The sequence below is a fragment of the Cucurbita pepo genome, chromosome LG01, assembly GCF_002806865.2.
Source record: "Cucurbita pepo subsp. pepo cultivar mu-cu-16 chromosome LG01, ASM280686v2, whole genome shotgun sequence".
Taxonomy (NCBI): domain Eukaryota; kingdom Viridiplantae; phylum Streptophyta; class Magnoliopsida; order Cucurbitales; family Cucurbitaceae; genus Cucurbita; species Cucurbita pepo.
This window is the reverse complement of record NC_036638.1, coordinates 10,178,403-10,201,118: the sequence shown is the minus strand read 5'-3', so window position 1 is coordinate 10,201,118 and position 22,716 is coordinate 10,178,403. Positions and strand designations below refer to the sequence as shown.

Below are 22,716 nucleotides of genomic sequence, written 5' to 3'. Positions count from 1 at the left end.
GAATTAAACGAGGAGGTATATGTTGATCAGCCTGAAGGTTTTGTCAAAAAGGGAGAAGAGAACAAGGTTTATCAACTAACGAAAGCTCTTTGCGGCCTGAAACAAGACCGAGGGTTTGGTTAGGCAAAATCGAGAGCTATTTTAAGAAGGAAGGATTTGAAAAAAAATAATTATGATCACACCTTGTTCTTGAAGAGAAATGGAAGAAAATTGTTGTTGGTTTTCCTGTATGTTGATGATTTGATTTACACAGGAGATGATGAGAATATGTGCAAATGTTTCAAGTTATCAATGCAACAGGAGTTTGAGATGACAGACTTAGGAAAAATGAAGTTCTTCCTTGGAGTTGAAGTTTATCAAAACGAAGGAGGAATTCATTTGTGTCAAAGGAAGTATGCTAAGGAAGTATTGGAAAGGTTCAATATGCTGTAAAGAATCCGATAGTCCTTGGCACATTCTTGTCAAAGTCAGGCAGCAAAAGTGTCGATACAACATTGTACAAACAACTAGTAGGATGCTTAATGTACCTTACGATAACTCGTCCCGACTTAATGTTTGTGGTTTGCTTGATTTCTTGTTATATGGCTGATCCCAAAGAAGAACATATGTTGATTGCTAAAAGGGTACTGAGATATTTAAAAGGCACATTAGATGTTGGAGTTTATTACAAATGGAGTAAGGATGTAAATTTTTTGGGATACATAGACAATGATTATGCGCAAGATATTGACGACAGGAAGAGCACTTCAGGCTATGTTTTCTTTCTAAATGGAGCAGCAATATGTTGGAGTTCAAGGACGCCGGAAATTGTCACACTATCATCTACAGAAGCTGAATATGTAGCTGCCACTGCAAGTGCATGTCATGGTGTTTGGCTTAAGGGAATTCTGAAGGAGCTAAGTGTTCTAAGCAGCGACTGCATTGATATCATGTGTGACAGTAGTTCAGCAATCAAATTTTCTAAGAACTCAGTTATGCTTCAAAGGACAAAACATATTGATGTCAGGTAGCATTACTTGCGTAATTTGTCAACTAATGGGACTGTGAGGTTAGTATTTTGTGGAACGGAAGATCAAGTGGCAGACATAATCGCTAAACCAATTAAGCTAGATCAATTTGTGAAATTCAGAGGCATGCTTGGAGTTTTGACAACTTGTAAAGTGACACTGTTTCAGCGTACTCCAGTTTAGAGGAATTTGTTGGAATTTTTTACTTAGTCTGCAAAGTTATAGCTAATTAATAGGCAATAGTTTTCTATTGGTTTTCAAATAGCTAATTTAGGAGTTGATTTGTTTTTTATTCTGTTGGTTTGTTATTCTGTTTTACACTCTTATTATTGTTCTCTAATCTTACGTGATCTCACAAATATTGATTTATTGGGTTTCTTCTACTTAAATTCATGTTGTGCAGCCAATGGTGGCTTGCATGCATTACAATTACTAGAGCTACTTGGACATACAGTTGGACTATTGTTTTCCATATATAAAAAGTAAAATAGAACTATTATGATTGAAACATTCAACTCAATATGAACAATTACCATAGAATGCATCATATACAATCGGTCTTTGCAAGGGGATATAACAAAAAGAGCAAAAGCTTACCATTATGGCGTTCCAGGAGACTAAAAAGAGAAAGACGGCGCGCGAGAGAGAAACAAGACAAAGAACACGAGAGAATGCTATTGAGATCAAATTCCTTGTGAGAGACTAAGTATCAAGAGAGATTTGTATTTTGGCTGAATGTTTGTATTTTGGTGTGAGGCTCCGAAAGAGAGAAAAAAAACTCAGTGAGGTGAGGCGGTGAGAGAAAGGGCTGAGAGAAAGACAAAAGTTTGTATGGCTAAGAAAGGAGAGAGAAGAGACGGAGAGAATCAGAGAAGAGTACGGGTGTACATCCAACCCGACAACCCGGAGCAACCCAACCTGAATGATAAGGGTTGGGTTGGATTAGTTTTTTGGGTTGGGTTGGGTTGTTTTTTCTGAATCCGAAGTGACTCGGTTCAATTTTCGGTTCATAAGATAAAAAAACTCGGATCTGAAACTGATAAAACTTATAAATAACATTAAGAACTCTATTGTATATACAGGTCTGTCTGACAATCTCGGTTTACTAGAATACTCTATGCTTGGTTTGACTCCAGCCAAATTTATTTTTTTATTATTTCATATTATTTTATATCATTATTTTGTTTGTTTCTTTTATAATTTTTTTTTATCACTCAAATATTACATATTTTGAAAGGTATTTTTATTTTGTTTAGATATAGTTTCTCTAAACTAATCATTTATATTGTTTTTTAATTTTATAATTCATCCCTACATTTTTTTTTTTTTAAATTACTTAGTTTATTTAAACTATTCATTTCTATTATTTTTTTAATTTCTATTATTATGTATAGACTAACCAATTTTTGTTAAATAACGTTGGATGCTACAATTTTTTTTTATTGTTGTCGATGATTTTTTTTTTTTAATAATTATAGATTGATTTGTATTTTTTTTTGTGAACTTTTAACATTTTTTTTATCTAAGATTAAATTGAATAATTATGAATGATGAATAAATAAAAAATAAATTTAAACAAACATTAAAAAAAAGTTGCAACCCTAGAACCCAACCCGAAAATAGAGGGTTGGGTTGTGAAAATTTTTTGGTCGGGTTGGGTTACTAATCCAACCAACCCGAACTTTTGGGTTGGNTTAAATTGAATAATTATGAATGATGAATAAATAAAAAATAAATTTAAACAAACATTAAAAAAAAGTTGCAACCCTAGAACCCAACCCGAAAATAGAGGGTTGGGTTGTGAAAATTTTTTGGTCGGGTTGGGTTACTAATCCAACCAACCCGAACTTTTGGGTTGGGTCAAAAAAATCTCTCAATCCAACCTAACCTAGACCATGTACACCTCTAAAAGAGAATAACCGAAGAGAGAGAGGCAACAGCTAAGGCCAGAGAGAGAAGCATAGAGAAGCAGGACAGGACTCACAGGGCAAAGAGGGAGGAGGGTACCTAAGGCAGGGAGAAGATAGTAGAGAGGGAGGGAGAGATCAATTATTTTAAATTTCTTTCCTAATTAAGTAATTATTGGGTTTTGAAGTGTCAGGCTTGTCAGATACAAGAGAAGACCGTAGATTGGGCTTTGACTTTGGGCCTTTGGGCTTCAATTTCTTTTTCTTTTTTTTAATATTTTCGGGTTGGACCGAGTTGACCCAATCATTTTCTTTTGGAACCCAAACCCAACCAAAATCAGATTGGGTTAAAAAAAATGGACCCAACCCAAACCCGAAATCCAACCAACCCAACTCAATCCTTATATTTTGGGTTGGGTCGAGTTGGGTTCTCGGGTTTCCAGGTTGGATGTACACCACTATCTAGGGCTGGCCTCCAGTTTTAGACAAATTGTATGTATAGTATTTCTCTACACACGACCCATACGTGCGAGAACACCCCCTGGATCCTCTCTGGTCAAGCTAATCTATAGTGACGTCCGGAGGTCAGTAGAACCCCTTGGTGTCATACTTCCTATGAACACCCTCATCATCATACTGTGCGCGTCCACACTCATCGTCTCTGGGGAAGTATTCCTATGCTTATGAACATACAACATGCATGAGATCTCTCTAAATCTCATCTCATCATCTCTTCTGACACAACCCTCTAGTCTCATCTCTTTGTTACATTAAATTACCCATGTCCGTTAGATATTTATATTAATATCATTTTCATGCTCCTAGGGTTTTGTCCTATGTCGATCTATCGACATGATGCAATATGACACTCATCATCATCTAGCATGCTTAATATGGAAAACATCAACATATTATGACAAACGTCATGCAATCATCATACTCATCATATCGCCATAAAGTGCATCAAGCATATCAAGTACGTCATATATCAAACTATATATATTACACACATCCTCAAGCATCATAACTCAAGAATCATACATCATCATATACTAGTATAAGACATCATACGATACAACTCATACATCATAAATCGTAACTCATACAATTTCTAACATATCCTATAGTAAGGTCACTTACCTGATTAGTTTAAGTTGGTGTCACCAATTTATTCTTAATGAAAGTTCGATTTTATCCTTTGAAATCCATGTCAACCTGTCATCGATTTTTGTATTTGAATTATGAAGGAATTCTATTTAATTAAATTATAATTAAAATTAACGATTTATAAAAGTTGCATCAGTCATAATTCAAAAAGTCTCAAAGAGGTTAATTTCCTTGTTTCCTCTATTAGAGTCGTCCAAAAATTCTAGGTAGTAATAAGTTCATCTTCCTCATTATTTGTGTGCTAACATTTTTATTAAGGATCTCATTTTCTACCGTTAGTGTTTCGAGGATATAAACGTGCTAACAATTGAATACTATCCTAAGTTTTGTGGAGGATGAGATTAGTTGTTATTAATTATTATTATTAATTTTTTTTATACGGTTGTTTCAAGTTGTGATGGATTTTTTAGGGTATTTGGACTAACTTAATCTCTGAACTTGTATCTAGGACTCATTCTCGGTCAAATATGACTCTCCACTATGCTCTCTAGCAATCTGAAATAGCTAACAACCTAAAAGTTAGGCATACTCATGGTCCTAACTTAAAACTAAGCAAGGTGTTTCCGTAGGGTTTAGTAGACTAATAAGCAAAGTGCCACTTCAACCTACCATCTATTAATCTATATGGTGTACATGTAAGTTTGTGTCGCTCAAGAAATAACTACCGCTTGAGTTCGTCTAGCGGACCTGTAATAGTCCCCACATCGTGTACTACACATGTCACGATAGGCCAATAAGTAGAAGCTAGAGGAGCATAACATATAAGATAGCCAGAGGAACCAAATGACTTAGTCCCTATTCACGTAATCAAAATGCTCACCATACTACAAGTTAATAATTGTTTGAAAGTTCGGAACCGCCTCTTACTTGTATGGATAATTTCCTTTCTAGTGTAAATTGCTCCTAATCGGTCAATATTGAAGAAGGATTAAAGGATAGGCAAACATGAGTCGAACTTAATGAGATGGACCCGACCACATGCCTCCATGCGCTCGTACACCTTCGGCCATGTGCACGTACTTCCCACATGCCTTCTTTTTCTAGAACTTTTATATAAGTACCGATTGTGTCCCTCGCATGGAAACTCGATCTATGGTTGTTATTTCATTTTGGTTTCTTCCTCAATATTGTAAATTTCATTTATGGGAAGTTATTTCATTTTTCTTTCAAGCTCGTCGGTCCACTTCGTCTCAAATTGCCTTCATAAAAACATTTATTTAGTATAGAGCAAACCGAACAAACATAAAAACACTTTCGATAAAATGTAACCAGTATGAGTGTTTTATTTCGAAAACAGTTTTTCAAAAAGTGGTCGAAAAGAAAATGCATATTCAAGTGTCCAAAATGTCAAATTGAGTCGTTTAAGACGAGCCAAGATATGATAAGTTGCTTAAGCCGAGCTGAGGGAACGGGCAAGTCAAGCTAAGTCGCATGTCTGTTGTAATGCAAGGTCAATTCGAGGATCGATGTAGGTCTGGTCGTGAGTCAGTGTGGGTTAGGTGTATCTATGGACTACTGGGTCGAGGGATACGCGCATGTAGGGTGGGGCAAGTGTTCACATGCATCTAGGCTTGTGTTTGTGGGTCGAGTAGCTAGGTTAGAACACACGACTAGGTTGCTTCTACGTTAAGGGCGTTTGGAATGTGGGTTGTTATTGAGTGAGTCGCTCGAGTTGTGGCTCGGTTTCGAGCCTACAATTAGGTTTAGTGGGTTTGCCCGACCAAATATTGAACCAACTAAAATGATCCTATTAATTCGAATAATGTCATAAAATGAAAATTACTATGATTAATAATATTTCACCCTGACATTTTAAAAATCAAGTAATTGCAATTACAGAATATAACACTACAATTTAAAAATGTGTTGAAAAATGTTATAATAGATAAGTTATTATTTGAAAAGTAATAAATTATTTATTTTTGATAAGGCAACCCTATGAACCCGAGCTTTTGTTGAACAAGAACCATTGAATCAAAGAATACAAAGTTCGGATTAACCAAAAAATAAGGTTAGAATTAGATTACGTCTTACGATCGAACATTTAGAATCAAGATTTGGAACATTGTTCTAAATTGAGTCACCCCACAATCAAACTTGATCAAAACTTGATTGAATGACTATGCAATTCTACCAAAAAAAATTGCTTTAAACTTGAGAAATAACAAAATTGATACTCGGATTCCTAAGAGAAACGTTTCATTTGAGATCTCAATTTCATTCCTCCATGGATCTGCTTTTTACCTAACAATTTATGGCCATGATTTAATCCTGATCCCCTTAAATCTCGACAAAAGAATGAGGTCAATTTGAACATTGGACGGTTACAAACTTTATGAAATTAAAAATAATAAAGTTTTCCAACAAACGTTGATATATTTAAGTGGCTAAGAGACAGATTTGAAATTGTTGACATTTTTTAATCTTGTAATACGAACATTTGGAACACGTATACGTATTAAAGTTAGTAATTAAAAAAATTAACAAAAAGTCAAATAAGTAGGGTACATGAAATAAAAAATATATATTTTTCTCAAACTAAAGAAATAAAAAATAATTAATCAATAAAACTGCAATAGATAAAGAAATAATCTTCTTTAAAATATGTTAAAAAAAATATAATTATAGACAAATTATTATTTGAAAACTAAATAATAAGTTTATTTCCATGTATTAAAATTAGTAATTAAAAAAAAATACAAGCATACTAAATTCAAACAAGTACAATATATTGAATAAAAACATTTTTTTCCCTCAAACTAATAAAATAAAATAAAATAAAAATCCAACTAAAAACACTTTTAATTAATTTTAGTAATGAAGATAAATAAATAGTCTTCTTAGAAATTCCATTTGATATTTAAACTAATTAATTAAAATAAATACTGCATAACGTTAATAATATGAAACTAATTAATAATTTTGTTTAAACCGACTAATATATATATAATATAATATAATTAGGACAACAAAAACCTTAAAAGAGCTCAAATTCTTTAAAAATATTATAATTTTAAACTAATAATTAACTTTTTTTTTTTTTTTTTTTAACTTAAAATAATAATTAAGATAGTTTGATTAAATTTATAATAACCATATATATTGGGTTAAACTTTTGAAAAGTAAAAAATTCTAGTAGGTTTACGGGTGACATTTTTTTTAGTTGGGTTAACTCAACCAACTCGAGAATAAGGTTACAATCAAACTTTACCCTACTTTAAGATTATTCTGAAGATTAAGAATGTTTAACGTTTGTAATCGATGTTAGTGATGTATTATGACTTAATTTACGAGGATAGTAGGTCAGGTAATAGAGTTAGAAGAACTAAGATTATTCGGAAGATTAAGAATGTTTTAATGTTTGTAATCGATGTTAGTGATGTATTATGACTTAATTTACGAGGATAGCAGGTCAGGTAATAGAGTCAGAAGGACGGGAGATTCATCCAACTTCGCACCTTCGACTCTAAACTCTACTGTGCTTATTTGGTCTATCTTCTCCCTAACAAAATGATGAAAATTCCTTGGATTACGAGAATATTCTTTATCTCACTCTCTCGTTTACACGAGAGTAAATTAAATCCTCTTCATATGCTTTATTGTCTCACAGCTTCTCTCCTTCACTTATTGGTCTCACATTTTGTTTGCCACCGCTTGCCACATCATCACGAGGCCACAAAGTCCTATCAAAAGAGGAGAAAAAAAGGTTTAGAGTCGACACCTACGCATAGGGCCTTAGGACTCAAGAATTGACTCGAAGTCTACAAACCATTGGTCTGGGTAAGGCCTTCCTTTATATATTCCAGTGTAGTAGCGGGGCGTTAGTGCAGGCAAGAAACACAGAAGAAGCAAGTCATTCATTTTACTGAAAAAAGTCGGTCATTCAAAATTGAGTTGGGTTAACTCAACCAACTCGAGAATAAGGTTACAATCAAACCTTATCCTACTTTAAGAATAAGACAGCCCAACAATCCAACCCAACTGTTGGGTTGGGTTATGAACTCAATTTGTGTTGTTCGGGTCACAGTCACAGATAATCTAATTTTAATTCTTATAATTTGGAAAGTTCCAATTTAATCTCTTATATTTTTAACTTTTTTTTCCAATTTTGTCCCTTATCATGGATGAATATAAAAGATTAAATTGAAAATTTTAATATAATAATTAATAAATTAGTCATAAAAATATTGAATTATATTCTAAGAATAAAAACAGTAAATTTTAAGTGAATAATAATAATCAACCCAAATTATATTAATTTTAAAAATATTTTTGAGAAATTGTCAAGGGTATTTTAGTCCAAGTGCGCATAAAATTATGATATTTTTATAATCCGATAAAATTCGCGGTCAGTACGGGCAGAGGGAGGCTTAAAGCATTAGCGATATTTCCCTTTGTTGTGTAAAACCCAAAACCCTACCTCCCTCTTTCTCTCTCTTCCACTGTTATTCCTCTGTTATCTCTTACTCCTTATTCTCTCTCCTCCCTTCCATTAACCTTCACTCTTCAAAATTCTCTTACTCTGTTCTTCCGCTACCCTACAAACACTCTTGATTCCTCTTCCCAATCTCTGTGCCGCTTCAATTCAACCACTGGTAGTGGATATGGCTAAATTCAACCAAGCGTAATCATGCAAGGAACCGCTGTTGCACTTCTGTTTCAGAGGTAGTTTTCGTAATTCATTTTATTTTTCATTTCTTGTGGCTTATGTGTATGTGAAACTTGTTTTGTATGTGGATTTTGGTGATTGTGTTTCTTCGCTCTGTTCGTGGTTGGTATGAAGTGGAGCCGATTCATGTTCTATTTGTTTTTGATGTTTTTAGTTTCTCTTTGAAGGCTGGATTGTGTTTGTTAACTAACACTCGGTTTTACTCTTTTTTGTTGGCTGTTTTTCTAATTTCCTTGCATTATAGAATCTAGCGAAATGGAATTTAGGCGGAAAACGCCTCAACAGCTTCAAGCACTCGATGCGTTCTATTCAGGTAGGCTTGTGAATGTAGTTTGAGAATTTTTTCATGCCAGTTTGACCATTTAGATTAACGTAGTTAGTTACTTGTCATAAATCTCAAATTAAGTTTGACCTGTCTCATTTCCAAGATATTGTTACCTCTTCTGACTTTTTATTGTTGCAGAGGAAAAATATCCTACGCAAAGCAGATTGAAAACTTATGCGGCCACTTTAGGATTGACCTACAGGCAGGTACAAGGATGGTTTGCTCAGAAGAGGAGGAGGGACAGAAGTGAGGATGAAACTACAGTATCATCTACTGGTAATGAATATAGTCTCAACCAAGGTTTGGTCTAAATTCAAAAAGTAAATGTAAAACTATGGTTGAGGGTAACATTGTTAATAGAAGGAAGAAGTTAGATTCGATTCGTAGTTTGCTTTCTTCATATGAAGGTATTTTGTAAGGATGACCCTCCTCTCGGTGGAGATTTCAATTGTCTCTCATTTGGGAGCATTTCTCTATTGCAAAGGTATTCTGCAAGTCACCTGCTCTTGCCCATTCTCCTAGTAACCTGGGAAAGCATATAAATAATAAAGTTGGAAGGTTAAGACTAGAGCCCCATTTCGGAGAGGGAGAGTGATATGGCCCTAGTAGTTTGAATTAGGAACTCTTTTGTTATGAGAGCCCCTAATTATCAAAGACTAAAACCCCTAAAAATCAATCAGCACAACTCCTAGGGAGAGTTAGAGAAGGTTACCCTGTGATTGAAGACTAGAAGGTAAGGAAAACTAGTTCCCTACTCATGGTTTGATTGCTCCACAATCAAGTTGATTAGTCTTACCTGAATGCTCAAGCATGCAATCCTAGATAAAGGACTACAAAGTTTGGTGATGAGGCTCAATCATTAAGCACGGAGAACACCTCATTCTAAAAACCAAAAATTGAACGTAAAGTCTCATTCAAACCCTTTAACCTATTTTGCATAGCCAATTAGCTAAAAGACCTTTCTACCCCATAACTAAAAAAATACATAATAAAATAATAATTCTAGTTAAGCCATTTCGAGAGCCCAAAACATAAGCACCTAAAATAAAGTATGCTTGCAAAAAATTACAATAGTGAAGTTTCTGGCAATGCTCTATCAGTTTCATCCTTTAACCTTGTGTGACACCATGCATAGAACTTCTTTCGGTTTTCGTTCCTTGGAACTGTTCAATTATGTGGGAATTTAAAGCTAATTGTTGCTTTTTGGCTCTTGAACGTGTGATTAGTCCTAGAGGTAAAGTGGAGACATCTTGGTTCATATTGGAGAGGGTTGCGTTGGAAGCCCTTTTTATTGTATAGGAGATTCAAAAGGTTGTACAAAGGCAAATGGATTTACCATGGCTATCTTCCAGAAAAGAGGACTCGTGAAAAGTGTTTTGTGAGTTCTTTGAGAAATGCATTATTGAAGTGGGATCGAATGAGACTTATGTTTGCCTTATCCCTAAGAAAGAAGGTCAACAAGGTGAAGGACTTCAGTCCCATAAGTCTGATATGAGCTCTCATCCATCTCTAAGTCTCTCAATCCTTCTAAAAACATTATTCTTCCTTTCTAGCCAAATCCCCCAAAAGATGGTGAAAAAGAAAGCCTGCTATGTAACTCTTCATTTATCATGAAAAAGAGTATACAAAAGCACTTCCTTGATGATAGAACAATATCCCCTATTACGAACCAAAGCAGCACCAAAAGTACTAAAAAATTGACGCCGAAGGGAGAATGCAAAGGGGAAATAATATAGAAAGTTGTTGAGGTCCTCCAATTGCTTCCTACAAAGAACACACTATTGCAGGTGCAACACATAGGAAGAATGTCTCCAAAGACGGTTTTGTGTGTCACTCTTCTATGTAAAACTTTTCAAGCAAAGAATTCATTTCCTAGGAGTTGTAACCTAGAAAGGAGAACTCATAGACATCATGTGACTGAAAAGGGGAGCACAAAACAAGTAAAAAGGAGTTGTAAGAAAAACTCTGACAATTTGGAGACCAAAACCTAGAATGCCTTGACTGATCCCCTGGTTAGAAACAATAAAAGAAGGTTGACAGCCTCAACTGCCTCTTGATCGAAATGGGGGGATATTCAAGTAGAGCTATTGAAGCATCCTCTTATCAGACCAATAATAAGGTTGCGGAAATAGAGCATAGAGGGGTTTTTATCCCACCTAAAGTTCCCTCCGGAAAATAAGTATTTGATCCATCTTCTACTGGATAGTTGATAAAGAGGGGGAACAAAGGAAAGCTCGAAGCAGTAGCAGTCTAGGGATGTTCGCTAGAACCCTTAAACCTACAGTCGGAAAAACACTCAAAAGGGTGTGGTCCTTACTCATAATAACTCTCTCACAAAGCGTTGTACTCCATGAAGAAATGCCACAATCATTTTGCCAAAAAAATCTCATTGTGTGATATGAGATTGAGAATGCCTAAACCCCGATGATCCACTAGTTTCAAAACAACCTACCCACTCGACTAGCTGTGCCCCATCACTCCATCTCCTCCCCTAAAAGGGTTCTCAGGAAGCTTTCAATATTCTTACCAATCCAGACAAGCATCCTAAACATGGAGAGAAATTAGATAGGGATCCCACTTAGCACCAATTGTATCAAAGTAACCCTCCCTCCCTTGAGGAAGAAGGCCTTTAAAAGGGATCTAAAAGCGCACACTCTTCGGATTTCCCCCCAAGGGAACAAAGGTAGGAAAAAGGAAGTTGACTCAGCTCACAACTGGGCAAGGAGGCCCATGTAGACAACTTAGATGGCTCATTGTTTAGACCAATGATGGAGCTTTCCTTCTGATGATTAAATATCTGAGATAGTTTCAAAGGAAGACAAGAAACCATTAAAATTTGTGAAGGACCTTTCCTTCTTAGAGAAAAAAAAGTCGGTGTTATTTGCAAATTGGAGGTGCAACAAATGAAAACTATCCAACCCACCTTAAACCCCTCCATCAATCCCTTATCCACACCCACTGACTCTAACCGACTTAGAAAATCGACCACAAAAATGAACAATAAAAGGTGAGGGAGGGTTGCCTTGTCTAATACCTTTTGAAGCAAAAATTTTACCTCTCGGTCTACCATTGACAAAAATGGAGAAATTCACCGATCTTATTCAATTCCAAATCCAAGCTTTTCATTTGTAGCCAAAACTATTCTTCCACGGGATCATATCAAGGAAATTTCAATGCAAATGGATGTAGGCTGTCAAAATCAATCTTAAAAATCACACCTACCTTCTTCCTATTCCTATAATTCTCAATGACTTCAATTGCTATCAACATGATCTAAAATTTGTTTGCCAGCAATAAAAGCTCCTTGGGAGTTTGAGATGGTTCTCAACCTATCTGTCAGCGTTTTTGCAATGATTTTGTACAAGACTAAGATTTTGTACAAACTAGTTGCAAGACTTATCAGCCTGAAATCTTTAACTTGGCTTGGTCATTTTTATGTCTCAGACACTTCTATTGAGTTGATATATGCTATTTTGTCAGAGGAAAGTGAAAGAATTTTTCTTGACCCCTTTTCATATCCTATTTCCTTCTCTCTATGAGCCTATCAAAAGACATGTTGACAAATTTAAATGAATGTTGCATATTGAGTGGCTTCAGGATTCATATGTGTAGTACATTATTTTACAGGTGAGTGGCTTCAAGAGAATCAAAGAGAAACCAAAGTGAGAAAGGTATTTAAAATGTTTATGATACTTGACTCTTGCTCCAGCTTTTTTGCCGTCTTCCATATCCTTATTTTTTCACATCTTTGGTACTCTATAATTTTAGGTTTCAAAGCAAACTAGTTCGGTCCATGTGGATTGCTGTGGCAAGATGGCTGCTCCGATTAAAACTCATGGTATTGGAAAGGGTTTGATGACAGTTTGGCAGGCAACAAATCCTGATGCTGGCAAATTTCCTGCTGGAATAAATTTTAGTGGCCGAGAACTTATGGATGCATCTTCAGTTTCAACTTCTTCATCGGAAGAATCATTGCGGCAAGGAAAACGACCACCACGACAAGCTAAAGTGAAGGTAACTTGAGTATTTTTGGTATTTATTTTTCCTTTACTATATCTAATTTAGAATATTACAATACCTGTTACAGTTGAAATAAAAATGGTTGCTGATGGGAATTCTCCTACTTATAAACAGGGAAGGCAGGCATCCAAAGTGCAGGGAAAGAGAAAGCCTTCAACAAAAAACAGACGGGTAAATTGAAATACATACATACATATATACATACAAATATATATATATATATATATATATATATATATATATATAGTATGTGTGTATGTATATTTATATATATAGTATGTGTGTATGTATATTTATATGTATACGTACGTATATTTATTTATTTCTGTTGCCTTTAGCAATTTTTCCTCTCCTGTTTGTTTGAGTTCCTCTTATGTTCCAGGTGGAACGCAATGGAGAAAAGAGTCAAAAACAATTTTGCTACGAAAAATGTGAACTTGCTTGGGAAAGAAAGAAATCTCAAGGATGCATAGACCAATTTGCTACTCTGGTAGATGATGAAGAGTTGGAGCTGAGAGAGTTGCAAGCTGGAAAGCATATTATGGCTTCTTGTGATCACTTCATGGCAAATGATGTTAATAGTTGCTCACTTTGCAAAGGTGAAGGAAGAACATGACAATATTTATCTACATCATTTTTTACTATCCTTTCAATGGAATTTTTAAGTAAAGGAAATGCTCTCTCCTCTCTCCTCCTTCCCTTCCCTTTCCTTTCCAGCCAAAATCCATCCGTAGCCGGTGCTATTTCTTCACCATCTTTTTGTTCTTGCATCATGATTATTAGCGGTGTGATGTAGCCTTTCATCCATTTTCATCCCGATTGATTTTGGTTTATTGGTGATGTGTTATAATTCATTCATCATTCTCTACCTCAAATTTTTTTTCTGGTTAGTCGTTTGTTTAGCTTTTTTGCTCATCGGTATTGGTTTTATCTGATTTTCTAATGGATGTCAAGAGTTGTTGCGTTCTTAACAATTTATTATTATTATTTTTCTTTTGGGGAGAGTGATATGTTCTTCATTGAAGATATGAAATATAAATAGGTAATCCCCGAGGTTTTTGGCTGAGCTTCTGTATTCGCCTATGTTTTTGTACATCCTCAAGCAAGATATAGACTCCTCTTGAACATTTCGTCAGTTGGAATTTATCTCCCAAATAGGTTCATATTTTGAATGTGTTGTTTGGCCTCCCTTGGGAGGAAGGAAGGAAGTTGAGGGTGGTACCTTCAGGAATGGGAAGGGGGAAGGGAATTTTTTAGGGCTAGGGTTCTTTTTCCTTTCTTTTTTTAAATGGGGCTGATTGGCATTTTAATAGAACTTATTTTGTGGGTCTTCAATGGGCTGGTGTGTTTTTGTCTTTATTGGGTTTTATGCACCATTTAAAACTTGAACTAGATTCCACTGTCCTTCAAATTTTTCTTCACGTTATTTTTTTAAAATTTTAATTATTTATAATAGATAGTAAAAGAAAACGGAAGTATTTTGAGTTTGATCTTTTAATATTATCTAAAATGTTTTTAAAAAATAATGTGTCCCAAACATGTTCGTGTCCAACATTTTTAGAAGGCATGTCGTTGTGTCCGTGCTTCTTAGACCAAAGTTATTAGCATTTTTCATTACCGCCTCCCTTTTGTCTTTTGCAGTTGTCTAAACTACGATCCATCTGAACGAGGTTCTCACAAACCTCATTCACTTTTTGGGCGCTAACCTTCTAATAGAGCTTTCTGGGAGAAATTTCCTACAAATTATTGGCTTCCACTAGTTGCACCCTGGTTCAGTTGGTTATCTTTTTTGTTAATTCATTAGTGTTCCCTAGTCCATGGGAGAATTTACTGTTAGTCGAGCTGGTTTTTAGTTTTTTCGTTTTTGTAACTTGGTGAGATTTAGGCGAATTTTTAAGGGTCATGAAAGACGAATTTTCCGTTCCCTCTTCCTCTTCTTTGTTTTTCTTTTTCTTTCTTTTTCCTCTTTTTTTTTTCTTCTAAAGACTATCTAGCAGACTTCGTTTCTGGGAAGTTGGTGAAGAACTGAGAAGTTCAAAAAAGAATTGTGTTGTCAAGAGGTAGGTTGATAATTTGATCTTTTTGATGTGCCACCAGTCTGCTTACTCTCCAACCAATGGTGTTATAACACTGAAAAGGTTGCAAGTCCTTTTGCATATTTTAATAATTTTCTTCTACTATTAATTTAGGAAAGCCACTCACCTGACACTAGATAATTAGACTTTTGGTCTTTTTTATGGGCTGTGTGATCTCAGGGTTGAACTTGTCCACCTGTTGTTCCATTTGTATGCCTTTTCTAAGGTTAAATCTGTTTTTCCTGGAAGGAAAAGTTGTTTCTATTTTAAGTATGAAGGAGATCCTTGGAATATCATCTCTAATATATTTTATATTTTCAGATATGCTTGCCAAGTTCCCTCCAAATTCTGTGAAGATGAAGCAACCATTTGGCATTCAATCTTGGGATTCATCTTTAGACATTGGCAAGAAACTATTCAAGGTTCGTATTAAAGACTATGGAGTCGATCCTCTGTCTTTTTGGTATGGGAAGATCAGTAGGTGTCTCTAGTATACCCCATTTTATCTTCAATTGCAATTTTAATTTGCTAGCATAGATACTAATTTGGGTTTTCTTGGAAACACCCATTGGGCTCAAATCCTTTTAATTTTTTCCCTTGTAAATGTTTTTTATTGTGCTTCACTTATTATAAAAGAATGTTAGATATAATTTTTTTTCCCTTCCTGTTGCGGTTTTTCTTTTACTACCTCCATGAATTTCTTCTCTATGGTCTTTTTGATCATTAATTTCCTTTGTAAGAGGATATGTTTTCCATGAAGTAACTGGGAATCCTGATTATTTGCATATTTAGAAAAGTAGCATTTCTAAATGTCATAAGTTGCTATCTAAATAATAAAGGACTTAGAGGGAATGTGTTCAAGTCATGGTGGTCACTTGTCCATGATTTAACATCTTATGAGTTTCCTTGGCAACCAAATGTTTTAAGGTCAACGGTTGTCTGGTGAGAATAGTCGAGGTGTGTACAAACTCATTCAAACATTCATGGATATCAAAGAAAAATAGCATTTCTTCTAAATAACCTTTTCGTGAGGATAAAGCGTTCGATAGATAATTTTGATTGGGTAGTATTTTTATTTGTTCTATTATTATTATTATCTTTTGAACATAAGAAACAAATTTCATTGAATAACTAATAAACAAGAAAAACCAAAGGGATTATAAAACGTTCCTCCAATTAGCATAAATAATTACAAGAAAACTAAAAGTTCTATGCGCGATTGCATTAAGAAGTTTATGAAGTTATTTGAAATGTCAAGATTTAACTCTGGGCTTTTTAACTTTTGCAGGCCTTCAATTTTCTTTATACATACGCCATAACATTAGGCATATGCCCCTTCACCCTTGATGAGTTTGCTCAAGCATTTTATGACAAGGTTAAATATTTTCTTTGATCTTCCTATAATAATGTCCGGTAAAATATTTTGGTCTTGACATTTACTCCCTCTTCTGGCTTTGTTTTTCTTGCATATGCAGAATTCATTCTTACTTGGAAAGATTCACATGGCTCTTCTCAAACTACTATTTTGTGATATCGAGGCAGAGTTTAGCAATGCGTACTTGACTCCTTTGAGCAAGTCTTGCAAATTTCTTGCTTTAGTTCATTCGGTCAGTATTTCATGATTGATTTGGTTATTAGCACCTTGTTTTCTAAGTGCACTATTAATTTAGATTTGCTAGCTGAGGATGATAGGTAAATTGCTTGGCTTGATTTTATCTTTATGTTTTATGGAGGGGAAGATTGTTTTGAGTTTGAAGGGTGAATTTTATCATAGTAATAGGTCAAGGTGAATTTTATCGTAGTATTAGGTCAACTTCAGCTTACAAATTACTTTAGAAGGTGCGAATGCGATTAGATCCATTTTTTGGTTCAGCTAGTTAGGTACAGAATCGTTTAGGTCATGGACAGTTGGGCTATAAGGGTTCTGAATTCCAGATTTTCTAATGAAATGTAATCTGATTTGAATTGCGGCAATTCAGATTTAAATAGTGTCTCTCAACTGTTAGTTTTGCAGTTCATCCTTTTTCTAGATAACCGGGATTCGAAGCTTTACTCCCCACTCAGGGTCACCTATGCCTGCCCCAAGGCCCAGACCTGGGAGACATCTAAGTCGATATGACCAAGAAACTCCAAGCCCTTGACAATGGCACTGCCTCTTGAGGACAGTTCATCCTTTTTTATAGCAACAAATAGTAATCAGCTCCTAGCTTATTTAATCTTTGACTATCACAAAGGAACTTCATTATAAAAGAGAATTGAAGAAGTTATTATAGTATAATTTGATAGGAATGCTATTAAGTCTATATATATATATATATATATATATATTTTTTTTTTACTTATTTTTTTTTGTCCACTAAATTGAAGTTTCTTTGGTTAAATGCGGTCAAAGCTCTTTGATCAGAATTGTATATGGAAGGGAATCAGAGAATTTTTTAGGATAAGCATCTCCCTTAGTTTGATCGGTTCAAATCTACACGTTTAAAGGCTTCCTCATGGTGTTCTTTTTGCAAGCCTTTTGCTGATTTTTCTTTCTTGTGGCTCTGTATGGAGTTTGCATCTTCTAAGGATTAGTCTTTTTATTATTTCAATGAAAAACCTCGTCTCTTGTTCAGGAAAAAAAAAAAAAAAAAAAAAAATATGCGGCGCTGATTGAAGTAGAAAATAATTACATTTCTCATTAGGAATAAAATGATATGCAAGATCTATCATATAGACAGAACAACCAAGACCAAAGATGGTCACAATCATTCAAAATACCCTTCTTGTTCCACTCGTCTTTTTTTTTTTTTTTTTTTTTTTTTTTTTTTTTTTTTTTTTTTTTTTTTTTNTTTTTTTTTTTTTTTTTTTTTTTTTCCCTTGTTTGAAAAACTTTCCCTCATTGCTTTATTAATATGTAAAAGCCAATTCAATCAGCAAATAAGATAGGAAACTTTTCTAACTAGGACTAAGATGAGTGCAAGATCTATCATATAGTTCTGCATGTTTTTTAGTTGCCTTCTGCTTTTGAAAATATGAAAAAAAAAACATCTGTGCTTATATCTTATTTTCATCATTCTGAAGCTTGGAAGTCGAGATTTTGCTCTTGATATATGGAAGAAATCATTGAACCCTTTAACATGGACAGAAATACTACGTCAAGTGTTTGTTGCAGCTGGTTTTTGTTCTAAGCAAGGTGCATTGCAAAAGGAGACCCTTTCTAAGGTATTCGGTTTTCGTACTTTTCTGCTTCAATGCACCAGAAATTCTATGTTTTTTCATAGGAGCCGATAGAACATAGGTCTCAAAAGGTTAAGAGTAACCACAATTTTACTATTTTCAATATTTAGGCATTTTGTTGTTTTATGTGATGAAAGTAGATTTGATTTGATCATATCCTATGTAATTGACCCATAGTTTTGTAACCTTGCTTTTACCTTGAAGTGTTCAGATTTAGTATAAGTATAGGTCGTATACATATCTACAATTAAAATGATATTAGATAGGTTAGGTAGGAAAGTCAGCACCATCTTCACCCAGTACCCCTGAAGTAAATGACCTATAAATTGGTTACGGAGATTTGAATATGGTTATATTCTGCTCTAGTGTGACTTTTGAAGTACAGTACCCAAGTATAATTGTATTTATTTATTTTGGAGTTCAAGACTATCCTGAATGTCTTGTCAGATCTTGGAAACTTGGAGGTTCCGTTTAGCTTTGTATAAAATTTGATTTGATAGGTATGCAAAGCTTTTCCAATGCTCTTGGATCAATACAATTATAATGCAATCCAAATAATTCTAAAGCTTACAATAAGGCCAACCAGAAACCAAAGAAGTGCCTGAACCTAGGAGATCCAGAACCTGAACCACTCTTGTCCTTTTGTTCTGTTTAATTGTAAGCATAATATCGGCAAGTTTGATCTTGTGAATGGTTTACATTGTTCTGCTTTATTATAAACTTTCATGAGTATCCTCCATTTTTTGGACTTTTTTTCTAGGAAATGAACCTTATGGTTAAATATGGTCTGCAACGTGGAACTTTGAAGGGTGAATTATTTATAATTTTATCAGAGCAAGGAAACAATGGGATCAAAGTTTCTGATTTGACAAGGGAATCAAAGGTATGTGACAATGTTGTGAAAAATGTGGATTACTTCATTGTCATTATTATTATAGTTGTTGGAAAGGTGGACATCAAATTACCATATTGATCTGTTTGACATTGATTTTTTCTTGAAGATTGTTGATCTGAATGTTGCTGGCACTACTGAAGAACTGGAGCTTCAAATATGTTCCACTTTGTCCAGTGATATAACTTTATTTGAAAAGATATCTTCATCTGCATATCGTGTCCGGCCTAGTCCTGCTACAATGGATGTTGATGAAATTCAGTCGGATACTGATTTTGGAAGTGTAGATGATATAGTAGCTAATGCATCTATATGCAGCAGCAGTTATGATTCTGAATGTGATTCAGAAAATTTGTGTTCTCAAAGAACTAAAATTCAGAAATCCAATAACGAAAACCCAACTGTTTTCATGGAGATTGATGTAAGCCATCCAGGTGAAGCATGGCTGTTAGGACTGATGGAAGATGAATATTCAGGATTAAGCATTGAAGAGAAGTTGAATGCATTGGTGGCTTTAATTGATCTTCTTTCTTATGGATCAAGTATTAAGCCAAAGGTACATTATTCTATCTTGTAAGGGTCATATTTCCTAGTATTTTCATGTTTACATCATAAATTGTTAAATATTTAGTAAATGGTGAAAGATATTGATGAGTATTTGTATTTATATCTTGAAGATCAAAATCTATTTTTACCTTCGTGAGATTTTTCTCTAGCAATGTCACATATTTAGAAATCAAAGAACACCTAGTCTTCCTCCTATTATATGAGATTTTATTTTATTTGGGAGAAGAATTTATTCATTGCAGCCTGCAGGGACAGTTTTCCAGTATACTTAGGTCTATTATACTTTGGTGCTTGCAGGCAGTGTTTCTTAGAAATGTGTCCATTTTATATTTCTTTGGCATACTGTTTCATGATTTAAGGTGTAATACTCTTAAGAATTTTCAATATGATAGGGTACGTCTACATCTTGTGCAATTGATTATGCTTCCGACATACGACGTTATGGTTCTGGAGCAAAAATAAAGAAATCATCTGTCAGGGGACACAACCTGTCAGGGTCATTCTTGACTAGTTCAGGACAGTTGCATGGTGCAAATATCAGATATGTTTCATTAGAACATCATCCTATTGATTCAACAACAACAATCTCAGAGTTCCATGAGAATTCAGTATGTCAAGGAAATGGTGCAAACAAAATGGGAGATTCTATTTACTTGCATCCAATGCAATCTATCTTTTTAGGTTCGGATCGTAGGTACAATAGATATTGGCTTTTTCTTGGTCCTTGTAATGCATCTGATCCTGGTCATAGGAGGGTTTATTTTGAATCTTCAGAGGATGGCCATTGGGAAGTGATCGATACTGAAGAGGTATTATACTGAAAATTTTATGACATTTACTTTTCGCTGATTCAATGTTTTTCAATCTTAAGCACTAGTGTTATTTTAATTATTGTTCTATTTTCTATTCTTAATGTAGGCTTTGTGGGCCTTGTTATCTGTGTTGGATGATAGAGGTAAGCGGGAAGCTTACCTCATTGAATCTCTGGAAAAGCGTGTAGCATTTCTATGTGAAGCCATGTCAAATTATAGCACTACGAATCTTGTGAGCAGGAGCTTTACACAATCTGAACAATCTGATATGGATAGGATTAGAGAAAGCAGTTATTCTCCTGTGTCTGATGTCGATAATAGCCTAAACCAAGCTGAGACTACCGGTGATATGTTGCCTTCATGTAGTGCTATAGTTCTTGACGTTAAACGGAAGGGAGAAGAAGAAAAGCAAAGCTGGAATTGTCTCCAGGAATTTGATTCATGGGTATGGAATTTCTTCTACCATGCGCTTTATGCTGTAAGGCATGGTAAAAGGTCATATCTCGATTCACTTGCTAGATGTGAAAGTTGCCATGATTTGTATTGGAGAGATGAGAAACATTGTAAAGTTTGCCATATGACCTTCGAGCTGGACTTCAACCTGGAGGAAAGATATACCATTCATAGGGCAACTTGCCGAGAAAAAGAGGACGATGATGTATTTCCAAAGCATAAGGTTTTATCATCACAGTTCCAATCGTTGAAAGCTGCAGTTCATGCAATCGAGGTATGTCATTTTATTATTATTATTATTTTAGTAAGAAACATATCTATCATTTGGATGATTCGCATGTCAAGGGAAGACTAGACGAAAAGCCCAACCCCATTTATATATGGAACAACGAATAAGTTGTTTGGCTTTTGGACATAAGAAAATAAACTGATATTAAATTTATATAATTGTTGTGTTGATATAATATACATACATATATATATATATATATGATTGCATAATTGGGTCTTATTCTTTGAAGATAGGCACCAAAAGTCCACCTGTTAGTATATACAAAGGGATAATAAAAGGGTTTTCTAATGTTTTAAATTTATTTTTAACTAAGAAACCACAGCTTTTAATATAGTTGAGGATGCATATATCAAGGCCAAGCTAAAAGTATGATTTCATGCATTATTTAGCATCATGGGAAGATGCACTATTTGGATCTAATTTTAAAAAGGTCAGCCGGTGTCCCTTTGTAAGCTTTGGTTTGTGGTGTTGGATTTCAGTGTATTTTTGGGGGATCAACTTGTTTTCAGGTATTTGAGCTGCACAACGCTCGACTCCATGAAGAAATGCCACAACCATTTTGCCAAAAAAGGCTCATTATGTGATCTCAGATTGCTAATGAGATAAACCACTGGAAGCTGAGATCAACCACTCCATGAACAATAAAAACTTGAACTCTAGAAAAATCTATAAAGAAAACTACAGTGAAAAAGAAAGGAAAAGAAAAACACTCTGGCAAATGCCACACTTGTTCCCATCGTGATGCAATCCCAAACCTTGAATCCCTTCCTTGGTCCCTAAATCAACTCTCTTTAGAAGGATAAAATTTCTAAGTTAAATTTTTCGCTCGGCAAGTTCTACATGGAAGAGTGAACATCTAGAATCATCCCTATGTGTATTGGCTTAGAATAGAGGTTGCCACTCTATGATTGAGGAGGTGCTTATGAACCCTCCTTTTTGTGATAAAGGTGGTAGACTTTCTTTTTTGTTAGGGTGTTTGGTTGGAGCAGAACAATAGGATTTATAGAGAGGTTGGGAGTTTTGGAGACGTGCTTCGCGAGGGTTAGATTTAATTCTTCTGTGTTGGGCATTTGTTTGAGGATTTTTGTAATTTTCACCTTAGTCGTTCTCTTAGATTGTAGTTCTTTCTCGTAGTTAAAAATGACTTCTTTTTGGTGCGCTTGTTTCTTTTCTTTTTTTTTTCTTCATATTTCTTAAGGAAAAAAAGAAGTTTTCAGGTATTCTCTTTCTTGTGGCTGTTACCGGCATGACTTTTATCGTGCAACATATGAAGAAAGTCTGTTTTCCAAATTTTTTTTTTTTTTTGGGGGG

At 34.7% G+C, this 22,716-nt stretch overlaps 1 protein-coding gene across 4 annotated transcripts in view; it reads left to right on the top strand.

Annotated features, from left to right (window-relative positions):
* The first annotated feature begins 8,496 nt into the window (after nucleotides 1–8,496).
* LOC111805321 (homeobox-DDT domain protein RLT3) overlaps nucleotides 8,497–22,716 on the top strand; it is a 16,251-nt gene continuing 2,031 nt past the window's right edge. For 3 of the 4 annotated variants that reach the window (XM_023690341.1, XM_023690350.1, XM_023690359.1), the window contains exons 1-15: nucleotides 8,497–8,746; nucleotides 8,995–9,063; nucleotides 9,214–9,351; nucleotides 12,703–12,746; nucleotides 12,844–13,089; nucleotides 13,210–13,266; nucleotides 13,478–13,694; nucleotides 15,492–15,592; nucleotides 16,459–16,545; nucleotides 16,646–16,777; nucleotides 18,234–18,374; nucleotides 19,150–19,272; nucleotides 19,391–19,837; nucleotides 20,241–20,657; nucleotides 20,767–21,387. In XM_023690341.1, coding sequence (XP_023546109.1) covers nucleotides 9,006–9,063; nucleotides 9,214–9,351; nucleotides 12,703–12,746; nucleotides 12,844–13,089; nucleotides 13,210–13,266; nucleotides 13,478–13,694; nucleotides 15,492–15,592; nucleotides 16,459–16,545; nucleotides 16,646–16,777; nucleotides 18,234–18,374; nucleotides 19,150–19,272; nucleotides 19,391–19,837; nucleotides 20,241–20,657; nucleotides 20,767–21,387 — 2,829 coding nt within the window. In that variant the 5' untranslated portion in view covers nucleotides 8,497–8,746; nucleotides 8,995–9,005. Of the gene's footprint in view, nucleotides 8,747–8,994; nucleotides 9,064–9,213; nucleotides 9,352–12,702; nucleotides 12,747–12,843; nucleotides 13,090–13,162; nucleotides 13,267–13,477; nucleotides 13,695–15,491; nucleotides 15,593–16,458; nucleotides 16,546–16,645; nucleotides 16,778–18,233; nucleotides 18,375–19,149; nucleotides 19,273–19,390; nucleotides 19,838–20,240; nucleotides 20,658–20,766; nucleotides 21,388–22,716 lie in introns of those variants that run through there. The other variant, XM_023690367.1, reaches the window with a different exon arrangement.